The sequence below is a fragment of the Taurulus bubalis genome, assembly GCF_910589615.1.
Source record: "Taurulus bubalis genome assembly, chromosome: 1".
Lineage (NCBI taxonomy): Eukaryota > Metazoa > Chordata > Actinopteri > Perciformes > Cottidae > Taurulus > Taurulus bubalis.
Window position 1 is genome coordinate 20,777,635 of NC_136589.1, and position 15,034 is coordinate 20,792,668.

At 40.5% G+C, this 15,034-nt stretch overlaps 1 protein-coding gene across 1 annotated transcript; it reads left to right on the top strand.

Annotated features, from left to right (window-relative positions):
* Nucleotides 1–532: 532 nt before the first annotated feature.
* Nucleotides 533–4,452, top strand: LOC306741658 (palmdelphin-like; the record flags this gene model as incomplete). Its single annotated transcript, XM_079223974.1, has 8 exons — nucleotides 533–580; nucleotides 684–764; nucleotides 956–1,083; nucleotides 1,228–1,342; nucleotides 1,815–1,839; nucleotides 1,920–2,012; nucleotides 2,513–2,670; nucleotides 3,349–4,452. Exons 1-8 carry the CDS (start codon nucleotides 536–538, stop codon nucleotides 4,450–4,452), a joined length of 1,749 nt encoding a protein of 582 aa, XP_079080100.1. The 5' UTR covers nucleotides 533–535.
* Nucleotides 4,453–15,034: the final 10,582 nt, after the last annotated feature.

Below are 15,034 nucleotides of genomic sequence, written 5' to 3' on the forward strand. Positions count from 1 at the left end.
CAGAATGCATGCTCCACATGTAACATTAGGTCATAATTCCACTGTTCTCCCATTTGTCCTGCTGAAGCCTTATGTCTTATTTAGAGGGATGGATCGTTTTCCCCTCTGGTGTGGCTGAGATCTAACTCTAGAAATGTGATAATTTATATGCGTCAGTAGAAAAGCTTAGGTTAAAACATAATTTAGAGTTGCTTCCAAATTGATGGAAACATCTACAGGCTGTACAGTAGAGATGCAACAATCGATCGATGGTTGATTTACATTTCCAATTGTTTGTTTGGTCTAGGTTTCATGTATGAACCTGTATTTATATGATGATTCTAATTAAGTTGATGTATTCTTGTAAAATGTAGTATAAATAACTATAGATAAGGACAACATTAAGCATTTTAAGACGGCTTGCACTGACTTCAGGATGGCTGAAACAATTTTTTCAGGGCGGTGGTGAAAAAATGTACTCTGGAATCTCACTGTCAATCCTAGTTTTGAGAGAGAAGATCTGAGCCGGCCAAGAATTCCTCTCTCCTGCAGCAGCATGGAGGAGTCTGACCTGCTGAAAGACAGGCTGCAGGCCATCACTGTAATGCTTTCTGTAGCCCTACCTACAACATTTCTACAGTTTAATAACCCAAACATTCTTTAAGAAATGTACGGATTCTATTTACTGTAATCTTTTGTAACAGGAGAAACATCGGCTCCAGGAAGACATTAGACAGAGGAAACTGAAACTGGACCGAGAGAAACTCAAACTTCAGCATCTAAAGGTTCACATTACACTCTTTTACATTGTCTCTGTATATCTACAAATGGTCAGCGATAACACCAGATGAGGTGGGTGGTAAACCATCTGACCAGATTATACTATTATCTCTTATTAGCACGAATAATCACTCTGTCCATCTGTTTGTCCACAAACGTTCATATAATTCCTGTTATTAAACCCTCTGATCATCAGAAAAAAACCCTAAGAGAGCAGTGGCTGCTACAGGGCTCAGCTTCCCACAATGCAACAGACTCCCCACTGCAACAGAGCCTTCTGTCTGACCAGCAGCAGACCAGAGCACTGCAGCTCAACATCCACAGGTACAAAACACACACACACACACACACACACACACACACACACACACACACACACACACACACACACACACACACACACACACACACACACACACAAACCAATATGACCTATTGAACCTACACTGTTTTCTTCTGACCCATTAGGATAGAAATGGAGGTGGAGTCTTTGGAGAAAGAGGAGTATAAGATATCTACCAACAAGGCTTTCATCCTCAACAGACTGGAAGCTGTGGGGAAAAGTCCAAGGGACAATATCAAGGTAGTCACATACACTGTCTCTTACAGACACACACACTGAATATCAATTTCTCTAAACCCCAAATACATTTCATAAATATATTCAGCCTCATGTCTCGCTTCCAGAGACACACAATGCCACATGGTTGATGTTTTGAAACAATTTCTTATGTTTAGGGAACTTGGTTAAGGTTAGGAAAAAAAGATCTTAGTTTTGGTTAAAATGTCAACGTAACTTAACAATTTTAGCAACCTAACTAGCGTTACTGAACAACAACAGCCCTTCGCAGACTTTGTTACATATGTAACAATGTTACCTAACAAGGATACAGCCAATGTATACTTTTGGTTTCACACGGGACACAAGCAGTGGGTGAAAGTCACGTGAACCTACAATGCCAAGGTATTCTCCTGGTGACTGGGCTGACAGCTGTAGAGTATTTTGGTGCTTTCATCATGTTGCATTTACTTGTTGATCTGTGTCTGTCCTCTAGGAGGCCCAGGACAGCTTCCTTCCTGGTAAGTCAAGTGATCATTTGGATGCTTTAACCAACACCGAAGATGAATATGTGTTTGCAGTTCTGTTGTCTGTCCTACAGAGCCGTCACTGGTCACCACAGTGATCCCTGATGACCCAGAATCCCTCTCTCCACCAGCCAGCAAACACTCTGAAGCAAACGCATCAAGAAAGAGTGAGATCATTTTTACATATACCTGTAAATTCATTAAAAGCACATTGAACTTTGCAGTGATGATAGAGTCCTGTAGTTTGATGACAAATACCTTCAAAGGAATAGGCCAGTGAAAACCAGCATTTTGACAATCTGACATCAGATTTCCAAATATTCCTGATTTGATTACAACCCTGTTTTAATAGCAGTTATGTACTTGTGGCTAAAGGACAATAACACACTTTTGAGTTGCCTTTCTAGATGACATGACGTGGTTATTTGTCTCCCTACTTTTGAGGATATGTGTGCAGCTGTGTCTTTGCATTTTGCCACACTGTCATTTCTGGTAGTAACTAAATGATTCTACTCTCACCGAAGAGTAAACTTGTATCAACCTTTACAAGGAAGCAGTAGCTGAAGCTGAAGTTGTCAATGTTGATCATTGAAGCAACCTAACATAACCTTAGCCAACATGACCTGATATTAACATATACTCTGTCTGTCTTCTTTGTGTGTCTCAGCTCTGTTTGCCATGGAGATCAAAGTGACTAAAAACCTGTTGACTGGGCAGAGCACAGTACTTTCTACTGCATCAGTTCCTCCTGAAGAGTTAAACCAACACGCCGGCCTCAAGGTTTACGACGACGGCAGGAAGTGTGTTTATGCCTTGAATTCACAAGAGGTATTCATTAATAACCTTTATTTATAATGCGTTTTTTAAAGCTGACACTGACAAAGTGCTTAGGGGTGGCTGTAGCTCATGAGGAGAGTGGTCGTCCTGTAACCGCAAGGTAGCCGGCTCGATCCCCAGTCTGCCCATAGTTTACATGTAGAAATGTCCTTGAGCAAGACACTGAACCCCAAGTTGCGCCTCCAGCAGCACGCTACTCCTCAATTACTTGCTCACAACTTTGCAGCAGCTGGTTCAACCTCCTCTGCCTGTTGCCTCTCTACGTTCTCTGGTCATTGAACTCAAAGACCTCTTACACCTCGCCCTCGCCCACTGTCAGGATCTCTTGGTGCGACTGTGGCTCAGTGGTAGAGGAGGGTTGTTCTTCATTCAGCAGATCAGTGGTTCCATCCCCAGCTCCACTCATCTATGTCAAGTTTTAGATATACAACGCTTGATGTCAGTCAATCCTTTTAATAGAATTTTGGGAATTGTAGGGCCATAAAAAGGATGAAAAGGAATAGATTACTTGAAAAAGGGTAACTCTAAACTGTTTGATTTCATGAACTACCCTTATTGTTTTCCCCTCCTTATTTTATTTTCCTGAGGATTGTCTGCTTTCTCCACTTTTGCCATTGACCTCTCATTGTGGTCTTCTAATAATGATGCATACATTTCTATGTTTAGGGGTCACATGATCAGAGCTGCGCGTCTGAGCTCTCAGCCAACGAGGTGGAACAGTTGCTGAGAAGCGCCACAGTACATCGCAAACTAAAGCACCAAAACCACCACCTTAATCACAGCAGAAGGGAAGAGCATTGTTTTTACAACCACCAAGATGAGAGAGATGGAGTGGAGGGGTTTGACCTCAGGAACCAGCGAGGATTTAATGGTCACGATCTCATCAGAAACACCATACCGGAAAAATACTTTAACTGTAGGGAAAACTGGCAGAGAAAACAAGAGGTTGAGTATGGCTATGGTCACCAGGAAAGTATTTACAATCGGCAGGAAGAGAGAAATAACCAAAGCAACCTGAGGGTAGGTCATCGCCTTGGAAACCACAAGAAAGTGGAATATCCCTTTGGCAACCAGAAAGATCGTCACTACAGTTCGTACCAGGCGAGAAACTGTCCTGGGGTTCAGGAGGATCGGCCTGTTTACCACCACACCAGCAGCATCATCAAAAGCAAGGGTGTGGTAAATGAAGGCAGAGCCAATGATTGCCCTCCTCCCAAATCACATGGCCAGGAAACAGAGTCTGCCTACCCTGCGCAGCTCTACTACACTCCTGCCAATTATATTCCTCTTAGTGATTACATCAGCGTGGATGAAGAAGAACTTTATTGCTACAGCCCACCATCCTATGCCAGACCACCCACTGCTATGTACAGTGGCCCCACCCACTCTGAAAGAGTGCCCTCCCCCCTCTATGGAGACAACATCCCTTACACCATCCTCAATGCCATGGAAACCACTGAGCCAATCACAGCCGTCTTCATGGGCTTCCAGACGGCGCAGGATGACAGTAGGCGGGGTCAAGAGTTTGAGGGCTCCCTGAAGGCAGAGCTGGTCATCATTGAGGACAATGAAGACTGCAGCGACAACCACAGTATGAAGGAGAAGAAGTGCCACGTCCAGCTTGGGGACAATGGCTATCTAACCGGAAGTTCAGCCAATGGAAACGTGGGATGTGTGCAGGGAGTTGGAGACAGATGGACAGAGAGACGGGTGGGACCAGGTATCAAAAAGATCCAGAAAAAACACAAACCCTGCTGTACTGTGTGCTAACGGGATTAACTAATGCATGTCTACTCAATAACCAGCTGTACCAGTCTGCTGACCTCATGACTAACTACAAACTATTTTATTTTATAAACTGCTGCAGCACTCTGAAAATAAGATCCCAAATTAACATCAGAGCCTTCATTCCACACGTGAATTATAAATTTGGTTGATTAGTCAACTGACATTTTGTTAATAAGCTTTGAGAACTAAGAACAGGTCTGATAGATCTTACGTTTGATTCAAGTTTTAAAATGTAGCTCCACATGGACCTGTGATCGGCTTCATATTTTTCTTACTATTTTCTGGTCCCAGATTGTTTATAGTGAAGACAGTCTAAAGGAAATTGCTCTTTCTTAGTCCTTCTGTCACAAGTGAACCAGTTACTGTGAGCAATTCAAGTAAGCAGGACTATACATCCGTTTAGTGTTTCACTGAGGAAGGGGTCAGTGATGAACCCACAGAGAATTATCATCAACTTGGCAGCCTCTTTGAGCTAATTGTTTTGGTTTCATGTAACATTTCAAATTCAACTTCAGCTTAACTGTACGGTTCAGTTTCTATGAGTGGACTTAATGATGACCTCTTGGCAGGGCTCTCAAGTGTCACGCATTGAGCGTGACTGTCACGCATTTCGGTCTTAAGTCACGCCCTCCCGCCACAGATCGTATTTCTCACGCTGAAAAAAAACTCTAGGCTATTTAATGTGCCGCAGCGCACAAACATGACCTGGTCGCGCTGCCCTCACCATGGAGGAATCAAGCGCGTCTCCCCCGAATCCCCTGGAGTTCTGCCGTGAGGTGCCACTCATCAGCCAATCAAAAAAAAGAAATGGGCTACACGAATAGCCAATCAGAAAAGCATATCTGTTGTATCTGGGTGAAATGTAATCCAGCAACCAATGAAAATAAAGCTATGGGGATATGTCACTCTTACCTGTCTTAAAAACTTGAGAGCCCTGTCTTGGTTTGTGGACTGCCGTTTTGAAGACTTGAGTTTGGCGTTTTGTCTGTTGCCATCTTGGTATTTTGGAACCAAAAGTGACCATATATGGATGGGAGAGTGGAGCAGGGGAAGAGCGAGGCCTTGCAGGTACAGGTACAGCTAGCATAACAACCGTTAGCACATTAGCAAAATAAAGGCTAGGTTTGCAGCTAGGTTCGCTAAGCTTTAATTTATTTAAAACAGGGGAGTTAAATCAATGTAATTCATTTAATTAAAACTTCAGCCCCTGTACAGTTGGGTCATGAATATTAGCTTCAGAGACCAAAACCATTTTTTCTTTGAATTGGCTTTTGGAGCCAGCCTCAATTGGCCATTGGAGGTTGCAGTTTTTGGTACATTCACGTTGGCTTTATTTCCACACCTTTGGAGATTGCAGCTTGTGATGAACTCACTTCACACTGTCTGCTCAGCACCACACAGCACACAGGCTCAGTTAGAGACTAGCTGGTGAACATAGTGCCGCATTTAGCGGCTAAAGAGACAGACCGGTTTGTCAAGAGTGAGAAGAGACCAAAAGCAGAGCTAATAGAGGGAATACACAAACACCACAACAAATAACTGATTACATGTTGATCTGTAACTGCTGGATGTAAATACACAATTGTTTGAATATATATTAGTCTTCATAACTTTGTATGGTGATTACATGTCGCTGGCAGCTTTTCATGGAGATGTTCTGCCACCAGGTGTCCAAAGAATTGATGAGTGCAAAAGCAATACTCTAACCAAATAATTTGAGCATCAAGCATTCACCCCCTGTTGACCAGAAAGATGGCCCTACAAAGGTTGGCTTTACACTATTGGACGAGAACATTTACTTTGGTAAGTTTGAATACAGTACATTGCAGTGAATGCCAATGGTGTATAGAAATACATTCTCAAACCATCTACTTCTCTGCTATCTAAATTAATAGGTATTCTTCAATAACACATATTGTAAGGAATACATGCATATGTACAGAGTGACATGAACATGACAAACTACAAACAGAGTATTGAAGACCTTTAAAAAAATATTGCCTAAAAAGATGGATCTGCATAAATATATATCATATAGAGCTCAAACGGCTTTCCTCTGGCTCCCTCTGCTGGTTCAAACAAGGTGAGGTGAGCTGGATCGTACTGATGAGCAGCTATTACATCTCTGAGTGGACCAAAAGATGTTTAAATTTATTTCAGCTGGAACTGTATTACTTTTCTATGAATGGCATTTCTATTTCAACTGTGTTTTTAAATAAGTGCTTTTGTAGGGGGCTGTTCCGAAGTAGAATTCAGAGACATCTAGAGGTTGCCAGAAAATGGCCAATTCAATGATTTCAATCGACTAATACCTCTTGATGTTAGCCCAATATCAAATCAAATTGGTATAAAAACTGAGAACTTCATTGAATGTGGTCTGAGGGGGATTTCTTTTGACTAGCAATAGTGTTTTTTAACTGCCGATGGCTGTCACTGTTTTATACTAATGTCAAGTGTTTGAATGGTAGACGTTTGTCTACAATATGTCAGGTGATAGCATGTGTGATGATGACACTAATAAACCTTTTGTTACAGATTGAACAGCTTGCTCTGTGTCTGCTTGTCTAACCCTCATCACAGTGTGTGTGTGTGTGTGTGTGTGTGTGTGTGTGTGTGTGTGTGTGTGTGTGTGTGTGTGTGTGTGTGTGTGTGTGTGTGTGTGTGTGTGCAGGATACATCCTGTCGCAGGTCTGATGACATTATGACACTATGTGTATCATTGGCACGATAGACAACATTCATTTGTCATTGCATTCTGTGGTACCAGTGTCTCTGGCTGCAGGACAGAATCAGTCTACAGAAAAAAAAATCTTTGTGTGGCTGACAAAGCAATCTCAACTTATTTTCCACTCCCTTGTTTTGGCGCTTTCAAAAGCTGAACAAACTTCTGCTGATGAAACTCTGATATGGTGGAGAGCTCCACATCAGGCAACTTAGTGACTCTGATTTCTTCATGTCAACCTTAATTTAAGGTTAAGAATGAAAGAGAGTTGATCTGAATCATTGTATCCATATTGTTTGATATCTTGAATGCTGAATAAGTAATTCTATTCAATACAATTAAATACATTTTGTCTAGCCCAAAATCACAAATGTTCAATTTGCCTCAGAGGGCTTTACGATCTGTACACATATAACAACGTATGTCCCGGGACCTCACATCGGCAGAGGAAAAATAAAAACTTTCAAGGGGAGAAAGAGGGAAGAAACCTCAGGGAGAGCAACAAATGAGGAGAAAAGTTAGTTGACACCCCCTTAAAAGAACAGTTACACAGTCCTATTACATGCAGCATCTATCTTGTTTTACCCATACCATGCATATCTGAAGCACCTCTCAGTGACAAAAAACAACAGTGACTTCCTACTGTTACTAATACATATTTCATACAGCTTCATTAGTATCCCTTATTAATTAGTATATCCCTCTTATGCATTGCAATTTACACATAGACAATCTTTATTCACAAGTGTAAGTCATAATACATTATTATACTCCCATCCTACTTTTCAAGACTCTAGGAACCACAAGTAGACCCGCATTAAGTGAGCGCAGCTCTCTAGTGGGGTAATATGGTACTATGAGCTCCATAGTGGGGTAATATGAGCTCTATAGTGGGTTAATATGAGCTCTCTAGTGGGGTAATATGGTTCTAATAGCTCTCTAGTGGGGTAATATGGTACTATGAGCTCTCTAGTGGGGTAACATGGTATTAATAGCTCTCTAGTTTAGTTTAGTTTATTTACTGGATCCCCATTAGCTGACGCTTTAGCGGCCGCTAATCTTCCTGGGGTCCACAGAAAGGACAAAATACATACAAAAACGTGCAAAACATAACGTGAAACAAACAGTTAAAAATAATACAAACAGACTAAAAATAAAAATAGTACAATCAGATACCTAGTGCAATTCAACCATAACTTATACAAGAAAATCAGATCACTAAAAAGCAAAGGAAAACGTTAAGTGATTGATGTCCTGAGGTGCGCCTTTAATTGTTTTTTGAATGACAGATTATTACCAGTGTGAGTTATATGAGGAGGTAGCGAATTCCAAGCAGTAGTTGCACGAAAAATAACTGTTTGTTTGAGGAGGTTTGTTCTTGGGGTTGGAGGTATTAAGTGACCTGAGCTAGCATTCCTTGTGAGATGGTTATGTCTTCTAAATATATATTGTAATTGATTGAAGAAATATTCAGGTGTCTGATTAAATACGACCTTCCTGAAAAACGTGAGGAGGCTATAGTGAAGTAGAGTTTCTACTGAGAACCATGACAGGCGAGAGTGTATATATGATATGTTAGTTCTAATTGAACACTGGAGTGCTAATCTGGCAGCTCGGTTTTGAACGATAGTGGGGTAACATGGTACTAATAGCTCTCTATTGGGGTAATATGGTACTATACGCTCTCTAGTGGGGTAACATGGTACTAATAGCTCTCTAGTGGGGTAATATGGTACTATACGCTCTCTAGTGGGGTAACATGGTACTAATAGCTCTCTAGTGGGGTGATATGGTACTAATAGCTCTCTAGTGGGGTAATATGGTACTATAAGCTCTCTAGTGGGGTAACATGGTACTAATAGCTCTCTAGTGGGGTATTATGGTAATAAGAGCTCTAGTGTGGTAATATAGTAATAAGAGCTCTCTAGTGGGGTGATATGGTAATAAGAGCTCTAGTGGGGTAGTATGGTAATAAGAGCTCTAGTGGGGTAATATGGTAATAAGAGCTCTCTAGTGGGGTGATATGGTAATAAGAGCTCTAGTGGGGTAGTATGGTAATAAGAGCTCTCTAGTGGGGTGATATGGTAATAAGAGCTCTAGTGGGGTGATATGGTAATAAGAGCTCTCTAGTGGGGTAATATGGTAATAAGAGAGCTCTAGTGGGGTGATATGGTAATAAGATTAATCACCAATAATCACCAATTAAGGCTTTGTAGGCGAGGAGAAGGATTTTAAATTTGATTCTGGATATTACAGGGAGCCAGTGCAGAGCAGCTAATACTATTCCTATCTATTCAAATATGCAAATATATTTGTGCAGCAGGCAGGACACGTGTTTTTTCCTGCATTGTAATTGTTTCATTCGGATAAATATGAATGCCTTTTTCCACTTGAAATACTCCACCAAAAAAATGATAAGAACATTTTTGTAGGCTTCTTCACTCTGACTAGTCTGTACCACACGCTACCAGTCCCATCTGTGTAGACACTGGTACAGCTATCTATTTATAAAGCATTGACAGGTCTTTGTATTTTAATTGTGCTTTTATTTATTTTATTCTATTTGATGTCTTTTGTATTATCTGGACATTGAGTCTGTAATAAAAGTTTGATTGATTGATTGTAACTCAAAGGTGAAAAATACAACCTGAACCCTTTGTGATGCCCTGCTGTATCTTCAGAGGGGACATTTGGGAAGTGTAACTCAATTTAATCATTTCGTTCTCACCTTTTTGCCTTTGGGCCAGTACATTATCAGTGAGTGAGTGGAGCTGCACAGTGTGACGCTGCACTGATGACGCTATGTGTGTGTGTAGTGTGTCAGGTACAGAGGAGTGAAGGAGGCAGGTCCATCCCTTGACGTGCAGGAGCTTTCAGCTGTTTCTCAGGTCTTCAGGTCATCACCAGCATGCTGATCAGCCTCCCCTGCTGCCTTAATGCTGGGTTTTATTTCCTTCGGATTACATTTTATAACATCATTCATCAATCATAAACTCTTCAATTTTACAGTGATCCTGCTTCATTCACTGTCAACGATGAGCATGTTGCATCTTCCTCTACTTCTAATGTTGATGCTGTGTTCTGTTCAACCTTCATAAAACACTCTTTTAGCAGTTTAGTTGTATGGGAATGTCCCATGGTCGGTACAGGGTTAGTCAGATATCTATGATTTAGTCAGCAGTCTACAGGCCAAAAATAAATGATGGGAAACAAATGATCTAAGCAAGCGTCACTGCATACAGGCTGCCAGACCAAAGCTTGATGGGGCTCATACAAACCTGAGAGGGAGATCTGACAAACTCTACAAAGGGCTGATTTTGTGTTTTGTTCGGGTTTTAAAATCAAGAGGTACTGTAGTCAGAATAAGTCAGAATTCAGTCAGAATTATTTACTTTTTGTAAAATATATATATAAAAAAAAATAACAAAACGTGTTTGTGTCTGACCATCAACATGGTTGCTGACAGATGAACAGACAGTGACCACACAGCAGGTATAACGCTTTATTGAAGATGTCAACACCAGACCTTTCATTTGGCAATAATGAATGACAGAAAGTTCAAGGCAAACAAACTAAGAAATAAACAGAACCAGAATAAATGATGCTAGGCTAGTGAGGAAAAGCTGTTTGTATGAGCCCATACATAATATTCTGTCCTACAGTGTTAGCTCACTGTGAGACATTGAGAGGTGCCATGACCCCACCACCATGCCTTACAAGATCTTTCAGAAATGTAACTTCATGACTAAATGCACGTCCTTCTTAAAAACTATAAGTAGTGTTGTGGAGTAATAAAGTATCTAAGATCGTTAAGCCGATGCAAATAAAACAGGATCCAGACCAGACATGGATGTGGATTCATATCGTAACACAGTAACTCCATGACATGCTCAACTTCTCTATCTGCCCAGCTTTAAACCTAGCAGTTATTATGCATTCAACTCATCTCAGAAACCCATATGACATCACAGCTCCTAGAGTTTTGTTCTTAAAGGATATGTTCCGTTTTTTTTCAAGTCTACCTTCAAATAATACTCCAATGCTATAGAGCCATTGAAACAGTTATTGGTCCTCTCCAAACCGATGGGACATCAGATGATAGCATCAGATGGCTGAAGCCTCATAAACTTCAACTAAACTTTGGGAAGCGTTTCTTTCACAGAATGCCTCGTCTTCTGCATTGTTAGCCTATTGTACTCTTACAGCCAGTATGAGTGTCAGAATTTCGCATTAAATACAGTTTTGTACTAAGATAGATTTAAAGAAATTCAAACCTAGCCTCTCAAAATTGAGTGCAGAAGATAGAGATGCAAACTACATCATATGTTTAAACACAGCTTCAGGTTGCACCGTGACTCACAGCTCAAATCTAGTTCAATAGCTAGCAAGGTGGTTTGATCAGTTGTATTCTATACTGTAACACAGTTGTGACATCATATCAATGTTCAGAACACAATAAAATTATAGGAAGGATAAACTGATTAGCATTCCACTTGCCTGGTATTATTTTCACCGTAGCAGTTAGAGTCTTTTCTGAGCTGATTTGAATGCACCTTTACTAGACAGCCGAGTGGAGTTGAGTTTATCAGGGAACGCAGTGAGTGAGCTTGTTCTTGAGCCACAAAGCCAAACTAAAATAAGCTCTGACGAGCTGAAATATGGATGATGGATTTCTATATATGTATGATATATGGAGGATGGTTTACTATAATAATGTATTACACATGCACACACACACACACACACACACACACACACACACACACACACACACACACACACACACACGCCAAAGAAATCTCCTAAAAAACTTCACAGACCTCTAATTCATTCTGACACAATATATTATAAACCTTTTACAAATAAAAGCTTCAAGGATTTATAAGCATTGCTCAATTCATAAATATATGCAGCAAAAATACAATACAAGAAATCTCTTTTTAGGAATCAAGACAGGACATAAAAATATGTTAGACTCTTCACTAGACTTGATTAGAATATCTGATTATTTTTAGATGTGCACAATATTTTTGCTTGAACAGCAGAGCCACAGACAGAGTTTGGCCAGGTTGTAGCAATAAAAACATTTGGGCTGCTAATGTGCTAATGACAGCTCATTTTAAAGGCGTGTTCAGACAGGATGTGAATATTCAAATTAATTGTATAATTTATATACACACTGATTATTTATTTGCCCAAGACAGCTATTGTGCAGACATCATCTGTATAGTTGTCCCTGTGGCGATATCATTTTTCCCTCGGTGGCGCAATCTCACTGCTCATGCCTAAACCAACCAACCAAGAAGGCCAATCAGAGGCAAAGTAGGGTGGCTCATAACTCTGCCATCCTAGGGTGAACAAATTGGGGTTCCTGTGTGTGTCAGGTGTCTGTCATCCATATTGGAAGATAGCCAATATTATTATCCTTATTAGCCGTGTTTTCATTCACATATGTTATGAACATTTTAAATTATGGCATTAAACAAGCTTTAGTAAAGCTTTTTTAATGCCATAATTTAAAATATTATAACATAGTTTGATAAAATCCCTTGTTGAATAAGTTCTGACTTTGCAAACATTTAACTTGCATGACTGGTCAGCTATGTCTGCTTTCGGCTTCTTCTAGGAAATACCCCCTAACGTGTGAATGCTTGTTTTCGTCTCCAAACTGCATAAAACATAGCCAGTAGTAGCTGACATGAAAGAATAATTAAAAGTTGGCCAACTGAAACAAATTCCTGAAGACCTCTCTCCATAGTTCTATCGTAGATGGTTGAATTGCCAAGCTGACTTATTTTGTTTTCGGTTTGCAACCCCCACTTCTTCGACTGGGTTTACTGGCAAATTGCAGCCATGTAAGTCCAAAGGGCCAACTTCTGTTGTAATTCGTTGTAAACCAGTTTATGGAAACCCACCTACCCACCAGTTCAGAACCTGTATTCATATGGCTCTTCAGAAGCCAATGGGCAAACAGAGCAAAGCAAAACTAATATTCCAAAAGGTAGCTATCTAATAAAAGCTTTCATTATTTAAAAAATTAGTTCAGGTTAAAATTGTAGGCTGCTGTTGAACATCAAAAGTGTCCATGTCACGTTCCATATTCCATGCTGACACAGGAGTAAAGAACACTAGCGTAACTTTGAGGGTACAATATCTTGACTGTATGAATGCGCCCCGTTCTGGAACTCAATCTGGGTTCAACCAACCTCTCAAAGAAGAGGCAGAAGCTACAGTCTGTGTGACTGTGACCCAAATGCTATTCAGTTAGCAGCAAGCTGTTTATCCAAAATGACTGACATGGAAACCTGGAACGTCCAAACTCTTTTGACCAATGGCTCATTCCACTAACGGCTGGGCCACACTACCCTGTTTTTTCTTTGGGCGCCCATATTTAACAGGTCCAGCAGACCTGTTCAGACCAGGGCTGGGCTGAACTGTGTGGTTCACAGCAAGGGTAGGCTACGTTTGAGGTTTATTTTTAACTAGGTCCTCAGCCATCTTTCTGAAAGAGGATTACTTGAACAGAAGGCTTTTATTCTGAAATATTTACAGGGCAGTGTTAACATGCATTGACTTGCATGGCTCCATAAATTAATAGAGTGACAGTTTTTAATTAAGGATTGTTGTTATCATTATTAAAAATGCGTGAACGCTTCTTAACTTTTTTTGGTCTGAAACAAATAGTACTAAAATTAAATTAAAACATTCTAGAAACATGAATTCAACTTTTTTTAGAAAGAAGAAGTGGCAGCAGTAACGCTGTCTGTGTGGACTCCAACCGTGTGACACACAGCAGTTCTGCGCTGCACATGCAGGCAGTGTGGCCCCGGGTTAAGGCAGTGATTTTTAAAGTCTGGATTGGCACCTTTAAAATACATGAATTGTCATTGGAAAACATGCTAAATAATTGCTAAATTGCTAAATAAAAATATGTGTTGCATGTAGCTTGCATGTAGCATGGCTCTGCATAGCTACAATATATTAAACTAAACGCTGTATACTGTTAGTCACGTCAAAATATAGAGACGAAACCAATATCTAAAATTAAAATGCGACTTCCAGAAAAAGTTTGAAAATCACTGCATTACAGTCACAGTCATAAAAATCTATAAATATCAATCGTTGTACTAGTACCATAATTCATAAACATCTTAGAAATCAAAGTGCTGTTAACATTAAATGTTACAGAACGGTGCTGTTATTATGATTGCAGTTTTATACTCGTTATTATTGTGATACACCTCCAGGGTCTACAAAAGTTATCATATAAGAAAAAAGGTCTAAACGGTGGCTGGCAGGCCCATTGTGTCACAATGTTTCACAGATCATGCAACAGACCAGTTTCACTTTGAAAGCAGGACTTCAGACTTCTTCAGACATTAAAGCATAATGGAAACCCAAACCAAGCTCACTGACAGAAACAGTCCTTTTCTCACAGGTATCCCAGAGACAACACATGTGTGACCCACTGTGACTTTTCTGGACAGAAGTAGGAAGTCATGGCTTTTAAATGGCTGACAGTTGAGCTCACTCCTTCTTCTGATTGGCTAATAGGGAGGCCTCCCATCGCTGAGCCATGGCGTTCTGTCGTCTTGGCATCGGAGAGAGGGATGAGGGGAACTGGAGGGAGGGGGAGATTCAGCTGAACCACTGGAGCCAAGAAGGGTGGATAGATATGATTGGATGGATTATGGGATGGATGGATGACGGAAGGATCGGGCAACAGAAAAATAAACAAAGGACGGGATAGTTGGAGGAATTATTAGACACATGAATGCAAAAGTGATGGGTAGATGAAAAAAATGAGCCGAATAATGAATTAAATAATTCATCAGATTAAAT